The sequence below is a fragment of the Polypterus senegalus genome, chromosome 3, assembly GCF_016835505.1.
Source record: "Polypterus senegalus isolate Bchr_013 chromosome 3, ASM1683550v1, whole genome shotgun sequence".
NCBI classification, from domain to species: Eukaryota; Metazoa; Chordata; class Cladistia; order Polypteriformes; family Polypteridae; genus Polypterus; species Polypterus senegalus.
Window position 1 is genome coordinate 97,200,831 of NC_053156.1, and position 14,135 is coordinate 97,214,965.

General features: G+C 40.9%; 1 protein-coding gene across 1 annotated transcript; it reads right to left on the reverse strand.

The window, feature by feature from the left end:
* Positions 1-9,188: 9,188 nt before the first annotated feature.
* Positions 9,189-9,950, reverse strand: LOC120526804 (probable ribosome biogenesis protein RLP24). Its single transcript, XM_039749947.1, has one exon. It carries the CDS (start codon positions 9,903-9,905, stop codon positions 9,414-9,416), a length of 492 nt encoding a protein of 163 aa, XP_039605881.1. The 5' UTR covers positions 9,906-9,950; the 3' UTR covers positions 9,189-9,413.
* Positions 9,951-14,135: the final 4,185 nt, after the last annotated feature.

Genomic DNA, 14,135 nt, shown 5'->3' on the forward strand with positions numbered 1-14,135 from the left:
GTCGCTCTTCTCTGGACCTTTTCTAGTGCTGCTATGTCCTTTTTGTAGCCTGGAGACCAAAACTGCACACAGTACTCAAGATGAGGCCTCACCAGTGCATTATAAAGGTTGAGCATAACCTCCTTGGACTTGTACTCCACAGATCGTGCTATATAACCTAACATTCTGTTAGCCTTCTTAATGGCTTCTGAACACTGTTTGGAAGTTGATAGCTTGGAGTCCACTATGACTCCTAAATCCTTCTCATAAGGTGTACTCTCGATTTTTCGACCGCCCATTGTGTATTCAAACCTAATATTTTTACTTCCTATGTGTAATACTTTACATTTACTGACATTAAATTTCATCTGCCACAAATCTGCCCAAGCCTGTATGCTATCCAAGTCCTTCTGTAATGATATAACGGATTCCAAATTATCTGCTAATCCACCTATCTTGGTATCATCTGCAAACTTAACCAGCTTGTTACTTATATTCCTATCTAAATCATTTATATATATTAAAAATAGCAGCGCCCTAGCACTGACCCCTGTGGAACACCACTCTTAACATCGCCAGTTCTGATGAGGTTCCTCGCACCATCACCCTCTGCTTCCTGTGTCTGAGCCAATTCTGCACCCATCTAAAAACATCACCCTGAACTCCCACTTCTTTTAACTTGATGCCCAACCTCTCATGTGGCACCTTATCAAATGCTTTCTGAAAGTCCAGATAAATAATATCATAAGCTCCACTTTGATCGTATCCTTTTGTTGCCTCCTCATAGAATTCCAACATGTTAGTAAAACACGACCTCCCCCTTCTGAACCCATGCTGACTGTTCAGAATAACTCCTGTCCTTGTCATGTGTTGCTCAATCTTATCCTTAATAATTCCTTCCATTAATTTTCCTGTGATGCTTGTTAAGCTTACTGGCCTATAGTTGCTTGGATCTGCCCTGTCACCCTTTTTATATAATGGGATGATATTTGCCATTTTCCAGTCCTTTGGAATCTCTCCAGTGCACAGTGACTTCCTAAAAATATGTGTCAAGGGTTTATATATGTACTCACTAGCCTCCTTAAGAACACGAGGATAAATATTATCTGGGCCTGGTGATTTGTTTGATTTCATCTTATTTAATCTGAGCAGCACTTCTCCCTCTACAATTTCCAAATCCCTCAGTACCTCCTTAGTAGTTGTGTTTACCTCTGGCAGGTTATCCACTTGCTCACTTGTAAACACCTCAGAAAAATGTAAGTTTAGGGCATCTGCTATTTCATTGTCTGTATCTTTTAATTCCCTTTACTATTCCTGATGAACTTGACCTCCTCCTTAACTGTTCTTTTACTACTAAAATACTGAAAGAATCTCTTGGGGTCTTCTTTCGCCTTATCTGCTATATTCCTCTCCAACTGTCTTTTAGCCTCTCTGATATCCTTCTTAATGGTTGCCCTCATTTTCTCATACGCTACGGTTCTCTTTGCAGTCATTAGTCTTATATGCCTTATACAGCAGTTTTTCCTTTGCAACTTCTTTTTAAATCTTTATTAATCCATCGTGGAGATTTTTTTAGTTTCCTATTACTTCCAAATTTAGGTATGTATCTGTCCTGCATTACATGTAAAACATTTTTAAACCTGTTCCACTGCTCCTCGACTGTCTCCACATTTAAAAGCTTATCCCAGTCTATCCTACTTAGACTTTGTCGCATCTGCTCAAAATTAGCCCTACTAAAGTTCAACTTAACAATTTTAGTCTTTGCATCTGTACTCTTACAAAATACTGAGAATTGTATTACATTATGGTCACTTGACCCTAGTGGTTCAATCACCTCTACACCCTCAATTCTATCCTGATTATTACAGAATACTAAATCCAGATAGGCTTCACCCCTTGTTGGTGCTTTAACATGCTGTGTTAAAAACAGTCGCTGATTACTTCTAAAACTCCTGCTCTTGTGCTCCTCCATCTGTAAGGTTATCCCAGTTAATATTTGGATAATTAAAGTCCCCATGACTATAATATCCCCTGTAAACTTGCCTTTTGATATTACTAAAAGATGTGTGTTGAAATTACTGTCTGAATTGGGTGGTCTATAACACACTCCTAAAATGAGACCTTTTCCCTAATATTTTCCAGGCGAAGCCACATGTCCTCACTAAGATGGGGCTCATCATCCAACTGAAGATGACTTACATTTAATTCCTGTTTGGCATAAACAGCAACCCCACCTCCTTTTCTGTTCTGTCTATCCTTCCTAAAAATGTGTATCCCTCTATGTTACACTCATCCCCATCTTTGTTATTTAGCCAGGTTTCCGTTATTGCTATAATATCATAATTGTGCTCTGCTACATACAACTCCAACTCACTTACCTTATTTTTGATACTTCTAGCATTAAGGCAAGCTATTTTTAATGTGTTAATCCTTCTATCTTTACGTGTTTGCTTAAAATTTACATTACTATGCATTTTTATTTCTACACCATTGTTTGTTCTTCCATGTATAGATCTAAATCTGGCCTGTCCTAAACTCCCTGCCCCCCCATTCCCTAGTTTAAACAATCCTCGACTAGCCTACACATACGCCTCCCCAATACATTGGTGCCCCTCCGGTTCAGATGTAACCCGTCACGGCGGAACAGGTCCCATCTGTTCCAAAAGGAGTCCCAATGCCCCATAAACCTATACCCTTCTACCCTGCACCAAGATTTGAGCCACGCGTTAAGCCTTCTAATCTCCTCAATCTTACCTGGACTGGCGCGTGGCACAGGCAGAACTTCGGAGAAGACTACCTTGTCAGTTCTGCTCCTCAGCTTGGTACCTAACTCTTTGAATTTGGATCGCAGAACTGACAGACTACCCTTATGTATGTCATTTGTTCCAACGTGGACAATGACAACTGGATCCACCCCCACTCTGGCCAAGAGCCTATCCACCCTTCTAGGGAGGTCTCCCACCTGTGCTCCCGGAAGGCAACACACCGTACGAGACTCTCTCTCTGGAGCACACCTGCGCTTCAATCCCCCTAATGATTGAGTCCCCAACTATCACTACCTCTCTCTTTTTGGGAACTGGTTTTGAGGTGGCCCGTTGGGGCTCCTCAACCCTGCCTACCACCTCAGAATTATCAGAGTCACCGTCCAGCTCCGCCAGGACATGATAACGGTTAGACACTTCTAATGATCTGGCAGGGAGTCCTGCAATTAACATACATACCATGCCCATCTTGAGACTACAACTATCATTAGGCCACAAAAACATTAATTACATTGTAGATGCGTGAAAACAGCAGAATCGAACACAGCTCAGATGTACTTCTCTGCAAAACATTCTCCTCTATTTCAGGATTTCTCATGGCAAGCTTATTGCACAATGTAAAATGTGATTGATGAAACTCCGAAAATGTCATGCTGCCCATGCCAGCTTGTAGAGCTATAGTATACCCTGACTGATTAATTGTGACAGAGAGGCAAAGGGGAAGAAAAATTCTCTGCTTGGGGAGTTGCATGGAAAAGTTGAAATCGCCCATGAGAGGGAGCTACCGTGAAACTCACCAGTTGATCAGAAACAACTGGTTAGCCAAGTCGTTTATCTCCCATTTGTTGTACATTGGGCAGACGGCTGTTGCCTTGGCATATTCACCTCACAGCAAATAAAACCAGGGCATCAGGACTCTAATAAGCCAACCTTTGTTAGTTGACAGGTTGATTAACAACTCTCTGCAGGCCCACTGAAGGGGTGTGTGTGGGTGTGATTGAGAGAGTGGGCCTTAAGATGTATTTGCAGATTTGGCTGCTGCCTTGATCCAGCTGGGACAGGTTACAACTCCCCCAGAAAGTCTAAACTGGATTAAGCAACCCAGAAAATTAAATGGGTGGATGGATGAATATTACTTTAAAATAGATTATTAGATTTGTTTGCAAAGATAAACTTCTTATTTGATGCTGTGTATATTGGGGAAAGCAAATGATCCATCAATCACTCTATTTTCTAAACCAGTTTTCTCCATTATAGGATTGCAAGGTGGCACTGTTGTCAAGGAAGGCTCCAAAACCAACCCTTGAGGAGATGCCAGTCCATCACAGGGCACAATCACCTGTACTTTGCCTTGCCAATTTGGAATCATCTGTTAATTTCACCTGCTCGGCTTAAGCACACAGTGCCACAGTAGGTAGCAGCTCCACCATCTTCAGTTCGAATCCTGTGCTTAGCTGTTGTCCATGTGTTGTCCTGTTTCCTCAGGTCCTCTAGTTTCCGTTGTATACTTCACAAAGGTGTACATTACTGTTTTGTTTATGAAAGTGTTTATTTGTTATTTGGACTTCAGTCTTTACACGTTATACATTCCATGTCAAAATTTTGTCGTTAGTACTATAACATGAAAATAGTTTCTATTTTAGGGATTTGTTTAATATTTCTTGTGTTTCTCGCATTTCATGTCATCCGATCATTGTAGACAAGGAACACAGATGAAATGCATGTGCTCCAAATACCGATATATTATTTACCCTATGCAACTCAAGGACCTCATACGCAGATAAAGAAGAGTTGGGCTTGGAGAACTTTTTGCCCGAGATGAGCTCCGGCGGTGGGAGGCATGGGACAGCAAGCTGCTTGTGCTGAACGACACATTTACAAAACAAAAGACGCTAATGGAGAGGTGCAAAGGAATTTAAGGTGGCCCAGGATTACAAGTTTTTTCGTAGGCTTCAGGGATTCTAGTGTTAAATTGTTAGTGCCTGCGTAGGTGGGTTTATATGTGAGTGGGCACTGTGACTGGTGTTCAATCCAGGGCTGCTTTCTTCTGGAATATTGATGACACTGAATTGACATAAACAAACATGGGGTCCAGATAAAATATTATTAGGATACGGTACTCAGAATGAGCAATACAAGCATATTGTCAGATGCCCTGTGTAACTCCTGGCTCTAATACATCACCTCTACTTCTGGCGTCTTTGCTGCCCTCCGTACAAGTGTAAAATGAATGCCCTGTTCAAAGCTGGTTTATTCGACGTGTATTCTGCTTTGCCCGCTCATATTAATTGTGATGCCCTATGATTAAGAGTTGAAAAATTGGGCACTGTTCGTTGTGGATTGTTTCTGTTTAGACATGATGTGCATTTTGTTGCGCTGCCTGGCCAGAAGCAGATGTGATATATTAGTGCCAGGAGATGGTGGCTGTAACAGTCAATCACACATTGTGGATGAAGAAAAGCGTGCATTGCTGCAATCAATGAGAGTTTGGGGATTTCTCTTGTGACTAATTAGGATGAATCAAGGTTTATTACTTCAAAGGTGACAAGAGCAGGAAGTCCCCATAGTCTGAAAAATCCCATCACTCTAATAAAAGAGTAAAGTGAGCAGCAAAGAAAAATTGTTGATGAAGCAGAATACCAGAGAAGGCAAGGTACTGGCACACAAGCGCCGAGGTGTCTTGAGGGTGACAGGTGAGTCCTCATTGCGGAAAGATTACGACTATCAGTGGAATCTAACTGCGTACATCCGTCAAAGCAGAGAGATGAACTGATGGCAGCCAAGTAGTAACCATGTTTTCTCTAGAGCTCAACCTGTCATTGAGGCATGTCTGAATTATAGGCCTGAGCTCTTACGTATTTTAAAAAGTGACAGAATATTGTTGGCAGCTCCCCACCACCCTTCAGATGCTGTTGAATATCTCAACCCAGGAGACCCCTGCAACAGTCATGCATTCAAAATATTTTCACTTCCACTTCTATGTTATAACTAGCCAGTCATAGAAAATTAACTGATGACGGAGTAGTTGGGTAGCACAATGTCCACTATGGCCTCAAACATCCAGGGACCAGGGTTAACTTAGCAGCCTCTGAACTCCATGGAGCTTGTGTGTCCTCCCCATGTCTCGTTGTTCTGTCTCTGTGTGCAACTTAAAAACCTGCATGGCAGCTGATGTCTCTGTTTTTACTGGATTTGAGTGCTCCCCCCCATATCTTGGCATGGGGTCAGTTGATCACAAAAATTAAAAGGAAAGATAGAGTGATGGATTATCTCAGATTGATTCTTCCACCACACAGTCACACGGAGCTGTCAGCATTGGATGCAAGGAAGAAGTCAACCCGAAATGGGATTACTGTGGGAAAATGTTATGATTTTAATTCTAAAATCCACAAACCCCCAGGCTCGATTAAATGAAAACTTTAAATTTAAATTTAATTTGACTTAAATATGTGAAAGTCCCAAAGCAAACTGAAAACTTAAAAAATTCAAGATTATCACACAATGTCCAGAAACAAAGCATAAATACAAGAAAACAAAATAACAGATCTAAACACTAAATTAGCAGAAGGCAATTCAAATTAAGGTCAAAATCTGAAAATCAAAGCCAGAAAAAAAGATAAAAATAAAATTCCAAAACCAAAAGATCCAAATATATACTGTATGGTAGAAAAGACAATGACAGTTAGGCTAGTGAGGTGTAGCAACCAGAAGGAGCCAGAAGGAAAAAGGGGTCAAAAGCAAGAGATCGAGAAATCACACGAAAGAATGGAAACGACAGGCAAAACATGAAGTTGAAGAAAGTAATAATAACAAGGGTCAGCACCAAAGAAAAAGAAGACTATTGAGTTACAGGTTTCAGTGTTAACTTATTTTAGAAAAATTAGGTTTGGTATCCACAAGGGCTCAAAAGGATGACCTTCGAGGACACACCTCTAATTGCTGACCTAATGACAGGAGAAACAAATGGCACTGTCAGTATGAAAACAAAATAGCGGCAAAGATGGCGCAAAATAATTCACAACACAAAAAGTAAGCCATAAGACAATCAACTGACTTCAAAATTAGATTCTTTGTCTTGAAAAACCCTGAAAGGACCGTAAGGATGTGCCATGTAGAACACTAACACATTTAAAAAAATTTTGACCATGACAATGATGTTACAGGAAAAAAGGACACCCAAACAAGAGCAGGTGGACGCTAATGCCTCAGCTCCTAATACAAATGCACATAATAATGAAGAAAAGGCTAAGGAAACTGCGGTGGGCTGGCGCCCTGCCTGGGGTTTGTTTCCTACCTTGTGCCCTGTGTTGTCTGGGATTGGCTCCAGCAGACCCCCGTGACCCTGTAGTTAGGATATAGCGGGTTGGATAACGGATGGATGGAGGCTAAGGAAAAAAAGACAAAATACAAAAAACTGTAAAGAAAGACCAAACAAGAAAGTATGGTATAACTATAGAAAAGAGAAAAATTAGAAAGACTGAACAACAAAAATGAGATCCTAACAGAAATGCTCATACTCTCCCCGCCACTCACTCATTCATGCCACTGAAATACCTTCCGGAGACAGTACCAAACCAGAGCTACTTGGAGTCCGGAATTAGAGGGGGGATGTGACTGAGGTAGGGAAAAAAAATCATTAGAGAGAGAAAAGAGAAGCAAGCTGTGTGTGTGAGACCTGTGGGGTGGGCAAGTGGGAGAGACACCTCAGCCCACAAATATCACTGTTGGTGAGTGGGCCTATGATTGTGCTGCCATCAGGAAAATTAAAGATGGAGTTGGAATGGTGTCTGACCATAAAGTCAGAAGGGGGCTCAGCATACTGAGCTGTCAAGTGCCTGTGTTGAGGGTCAGCATGGAGGATGTGGTGCTGCCAGTCTGCACATGCTGTGGTCTGTTTTGGCTAGCAAGTCTGAAAATCAAACTGCAAAGGATGGCACTGAGCCCTTGTGATAACAGTGTTAATTATTCATCTTTTGGGGTCAATCTTATTTATTTACAAAGTAGCATTCACTTTTTAGTTTCGCAAAACTTTTGTATTTATTTTTTCATTTGTTTTTGCAAATGCCTAGACCATTAACATTTGAGACACGACTATAATGTCAGCAGAACTGCCATTATAAATGCTGTAGCAGTGCCATGAGGCCCTATCTCTCAGTGGATAAACTTTACAAAAAACACTACAATAATTGTTTAAAACTCAGGCAGGACAAGTGATAGGCGTTGTTCTGGTATTTGAACTCTTCTTTTAGTTTCTTCAGTTCTTGGTCTGCCCTCATGTTTTGTTTGCTTAATCTGACAATGTTTTGGTTGCGACTTCAGTCTGTCCCTCATTACGTCTCTGTCTTGTGTTATATCTCCTAATAAGTTCCATCTCATTTTACAACAGTCCTAAATGGACTTTAGTGGTCAGCTTTGATGGTACAACACTGTCAAATGCTGAGCTGTAATCTATAAACAGGACTCAGGCATTGCAGTTTGTATAATCTAGATGTGCCAGGATGGTATAAAGAGTAAGGGATATGCCATCCTCTGAAGATGGCCTCTGGTGATATGCATGCTTTTAATGTGTTTCCACAGCATTCTCTCAATGCCTTTCATCATGATTGAAGTGATGGCCACTGGTCGGTAGTCTTTCAGACAGTCCAGTTTTGTTTCTTTGGTCACATGGGTAATCATTCTTCTGAAGCAGGTAGGGACAACAGAGTTTCACAGCAAAACTTTTAAAATATGAACTAATTGGTCATAAGCTTTTTAAATATGGTATGAATTTCCATCCGGTCTGAAAACCCAGTAGATGGCACACAAGTTTCTGCAATAGTTGCCTTTTCAGAGGTTATTGGTAAGTCGCAAGAAACCGCATGGTGTTCTGCAGCCCCCCAGTCCCTAAAGCAACCTAAAAAAATATACGTTGTAAAAAACGACAATCGTAAAGGTTTGGGGTTTTTGGCCAAGTATGTAAAGCAAAAAATAGCATCAAAATACAACAGACACATGATGGTTGGCAGACGGACAATTTATAAGCGGGGGACCGGAAATGAAGCGATGAGATGATGGGAAAATCGTGGTGGTGGATGGGAAAATTACATTATCAGGAAGGGACCAGAGGGTAGAAAGGGGCCCGGAAGTGGCTGGTTTCCTTAGGTGTCCAGGTAAAGTCACGGCGACGGTGCTTCATATTTTCTGAGGGAATAAAGAAAGAGAGGCTAGTACCCCGTCGTTGTCCCCTGGCATGACTTTTTGCAGTGCGCATTGGGTCCTTAAGCTGCTCCCTATGTGCTTGTGCGTGACAAAGTATATATATTGTAAATACAAAAAGGCAGACAAGATGAATGGTTGGAGCACCGAATTGTCAACTCCATATAATAAAGTTGAAAAATAAGGTTGGCAAAAATAATAACGGAGAGCGCTGTCTGGTGACGTCTCTTTAGATGCAATACCTTTTTTTTTTAAAAAATATAAATGTGTTTATTAATATAGATTGCAAGCCAACTCCAAATCATGTTAGAAAGGTACTTTTCCCTTTAAATAAATGAAAAGGAATGTCGCAAACTAATCTAACAAATAATGGTTCTCTGAAAAATAAGTTGCACAAATAAATGACAACTATGAAATCCTGTACCACAATCCTCACAATAACCAAATCCTCCAAAAAAGTGTAAAATGCTTCCACGGCTAAGATTCTTCTCCCATATCCACATCTTCTTGTAATTTCTGCACCATTTTGTCTTCCAGCTGTTTTGCTTTTCCTGCATGTGGAGCCCTGATAAGATGAATGTTCTTTTTGACTTCTATGATGTCCTCTTCTTTCTCCAGCTGCTTTCCTTTCTTTAGCCTGTTCATAATGAACCTAGCTTGCCGCTTCCGCTTGATTTCTTCAACTTTCTTCATTGCAATTACTGTCTTATTCCACAATTCCCTCTGGTATTTGACAGGCACATTTCTGCGTTTCTCAAATTCGAGTGAATTATCTACTGTTAATTCTTTGCCTGCTGATTTACGGAAAGCCTTTGTCCATCTGACCTTTCTTGGATTGCGCTTCTTCTTAAAGTTCTTGTGACATTTTGATTTGCAAAATCTGAATATCTTACAATCGTTGCGAACGAACATCATCCCATGGCCGGGATAAATTGGGCCGGAACAAAAATAGCACTTATCAATACGCATTATTATCAAATGTGCTCTTTAAATCCCCATCGAAACAAGCCCGTGCAATTCCAAATCGAGACTGAGGAGTTATGCTGGTGACGACCTATTTAAGATTGCCCTACAGGAAGGGGCGTGTTCAAGGTCACCAGGACCGGAAGTGACATTAGGAGTCCTCATGCTGTCAATCTTCTGATCTGAGGGTAAGTAGAGGCAGTAAGTTACAGTGCCACCTCCTGACTTGGGGTGGAATTATCATATAATAAACCCTAAAGTCCAATCTCTCTCTCTCTGTTGAGATGTAGATAGTGTAAATGAAGCACAAAACAAAGATAAAGGCTTGGGGCACACTTCCTGTAAAGTGCTGGTATACGATTAGACTGAAGAAAGTTTGCCGTGATGCCAATTATGAAGGCAAATAAGTGGAAGGGGTCATGTGCCCTTGGTATGTAGCTTTTCTCACCTGCAATGGGAAAGAGAAGAAAGGTGTTTTAAGACAGCGCCAACCCTTAACTTTGAGTGGAATTACAAGTTGGCAAGCCCTGCTGCTGCCTCCCAGGCATGTGTGTGTGGCTATATACATAATATGTAAAATTTATATATATTTCAGCCACAGTTCCTTCCCTGACTGGGGTACAAATTCATGTGTGGTGTCCTAATTGTTCATCATTGAGCCATTTATTTATATTAATGTTATTATGTTTATTTTCTGCTGTATTTTCGTTGCCTGTGGTATGTTCCATGTGTTATGTGGGTAGCCACTTGCCAATCACTGCCAAGAACCGCCATCTGCCCTATAAACCCAGATGGCCACCCACAGTTTCGGCCAATTTATTTCCAATGTGCTAGAGATTTGGTGAGTGTTGTTCTGTGTTTTTTTGTGATATTTTTTTCTGGATTCTCATCTTTGTTTGCACTGTTTTCTAAATTTACTTAGATTCAGTTTTGGGACTTGGTTGCTTTTGGAATTGCTATTGTATGCTTTTTGAGAAATATTCCTTTTATTTTTAAAGATCCTGTGTTTGCCCGTATTACCAACTGGAGATTGATACCCGACTCTAGTGGACATTTTTGAAAGTGTCTTTGGGACACCTAGTTCACCACCGTATGTAGTATCTAGACTGGGCACAGTGGCACTTATAAGATTTGTACTTTTTTTTGCCTACAAATGCTGTACATATTAGCTAAATGAAAACTGTCTTTCATCATTTATTCTGTTCTTTATTAAGGCTCATACTATAATAACCTTTTTTATTTCTTTGGAGGAATGGTTTTATCCGTCATATAAGTATAACGGTCTCTGGTATGCCAAGCTGCCACAGGGCATATTGATAATGATACATTGTTCTTACTTACCTAAGGTGCCAGATGATTAAATTACTCCCGAAATAATGATATATGGCTTAATTTAAACTTGAGCCACATAAAGCTTTTGCAGTCAGAGCACTGAGACGAGCTACTCACTGAGCAAAGGGGATTTTAGGGAGAAAAGCAGAGCACAGGGCAGCAACAGTACACAACAAAGCCAGAGAAGGACAGCAAAACAGGCATTTTGTCATTTCTGTGCAAGAAGAGGGGCACCTGTAGGAGCTGGTGTGCCCAACATGTGTGCTAATAGCTCAATGGTATAGAAATTGACAGATGCACCAGGGTAGCAGAGAAAAAAAGCAACCAGGTAGAGCACTAGAAGGAACCGGGAGCTACAAAAGGGGGTCTGATTCTCCTTCTGAAGTGAGGCCTAGTGGGGACCTCAAGAGAAGGTAGCACATGCTCCCAGGCACAGAATAACAAGACCACCAAGCTCTTCTAAAACTCTTCTCTCAATTGGTTTTTGGTTTAGACCTAAGTGAGAAGGTATTGTTGGCTGCCCATTGGCCAGCAAAAGTAGAAAACTTTCATGTCCAGAATTCTGGATAGGTGCTAGGCAGCAGACCAAGAAACATGTCCATTGCTTTGATGCCTGAACTGTTTAGAAAAAATCTGCTGGCTGATCTCAGGCCTCCTTGCAGCAGCAAACCTTCCCACAAAGTGAGACTTGATTGGTCTTTGAGACAACAGGCTAATTCAATGAACTGGCTGAGTTTCATGCCAGACCAGAGTGCTACCTCCAGCACTGAGTGTGGGTGCCTTGGTAGAAATGATCCATGCCAAGCGATGTCGGAGGTCTGTTATCAACAGATGTGCGAACAACTGAAATCGCTACCCTCTCTCTTTAGGCTGATGGCTTGGCAAGAAAGATTCAAATCTATGCTCTCCATTCCACTGTTCCACCAGAAAAGGGGCTGAGACTGTCATCTGTGTCTGTATTCATTAAGTGAACTACCACTATTCATGTTTTCAGGTAGGGCCTTTAGAAATCTGTGAACTACACATAAGGTGGCCCAACGGTACAGAAGGTTGAGGATGGATAAAAGCAAAATAGTGTTGACTGGTAACTTCTCCAGAGTGAGGCTCAGACCTAGGCCTACACCTCCTAAAACAGGCCATTGGGAGATGAATCATGTGGTTGGATGAAAGATTGTGCTTTGTGATCCTCTACTTCAGCCAACTTGCTTTCTAATGTTGGCGGGTAGTCTTCTTGTACCTAAACTTCACCAGAAGTAGTGGGAATCCCCATGCACCCTCATTTGCTTTAGATATCTCCTGTGTTCACAATTTGAGCCATTACTCTTAATTGGCCAAACAGATTCTAGTGGAGGGCTGCAGGGCCGTCATTTCTTGGAGGTGTAGTCTGTGGAGTGAAGAGTTGCAAACTAAAGGTTTAATAGCTGATGGAAGTACTCTGTATCTCTATAAACTGGAAAGCGTGTTCATTTCAGAAACTGAAAATGTCTTGGAATATTTCTGTGTTTACAGTGTGTAGGTCTGGCACGGATGATCTGACGCAGCAGGACTGCCATGAAGTGTGCTATTTTTGTTCACTTTGGCCTTGGGTTTCAACTGTCATGTTGGAGGAATAAGCTGCATAGGAACTCTGATGTGCAACGTATTTACGGATGTATTTAATATCTGAATGGACTCTGTTATATTGAAAGACTAAGAAAAACACAGTTGCGCGTTTCTGTTCAGTAGTTTTAGTGAGGCTCTGTTGAAAAACCCTCTAAAACGTCCTGCTAATTAACGTATACCGGCATTATTTATTGCAGAAGGGGACATGAGAGTTCAACTCGGGCTGTTTGTTGTGGTGCATTAGAGTCCACGGGCTTCTATGTGACCCTCTAGGAAAAGAGCTTCAAATTGTTACCCGCTTATTTTATTCTTTCTGTGAATGCACTTATTTCCTAGCAATTTACAATATGTTAATTGACAGATTCAATTTAACTTTAAGAAAAATACTCCCATTGTCTTGTTTTAATGTGTCAGCAGCCAGTTTTAAAGATAGAAAGTAGAAGAGAGAGAGAAAATGTAAGTGTTTTTTTAAAAGTCTTTTCTTACAGCTGCCTGAAAAATGAGTGGGTGGATGGATAGATGGAAGGATGGCTTTGTTTTGTTTCATTCTCCACTGACAATTAAGCTGACGTACAGATGGAACAGTGTTCTGCCATGCTGTATTTGAACTCTTTAAATAACACATGCTCAATACTGTATAATATCCAATTCGCAGTGCTGGAGCATATTCTGACTGAAGGTTGTGCAAGACAAAACTGATATCCAATAAGCCCATTAACTTTTATAAGCCCCTCTTATTATCTTACAAAGTTTATGCGGGCACTACAGCATCAGTCCTAGACGAGAAGCCAGTCCATCACAGGGCACACTAACATGCACCGAACAAACCTGGGATATGGGAGTGTCAGCGGGAGATTTCTGTTTGAATTTGTGAGTGTTTTTGACTGAGCCTGTCTTGTGCAGCTAAGACATTCTGTACCCATGTCTTTTCCGGCACATTTATGGTGAGATCATATGGGACATTTTAACTTATTAACTGTAGTATTATATGTAAGTGTGACGGTCCAGGTCAGCTCCACTGTTCCTGGGTGCTTCTGGGAGCCTTTTGAACCTGGAACTGCTGATAACTTACCTGAGGATAAGCCAAGTAAATGAGGACATACACAGTCAGCAAAGGGTGGCTTCAAAGAGATCAAGTGCTTTTATGAAAGTCTCTGTTAAGGATCAATAAAAAAAAAACCAACTAATTAATCGTATAAATGCATATAATTAACTGTGATTAATTGCATCTAACATTAAAAGGTAATTATAAAATGAATAAATAAATCAATCAAGTAAATACAGACTGAATCACAAATTTAA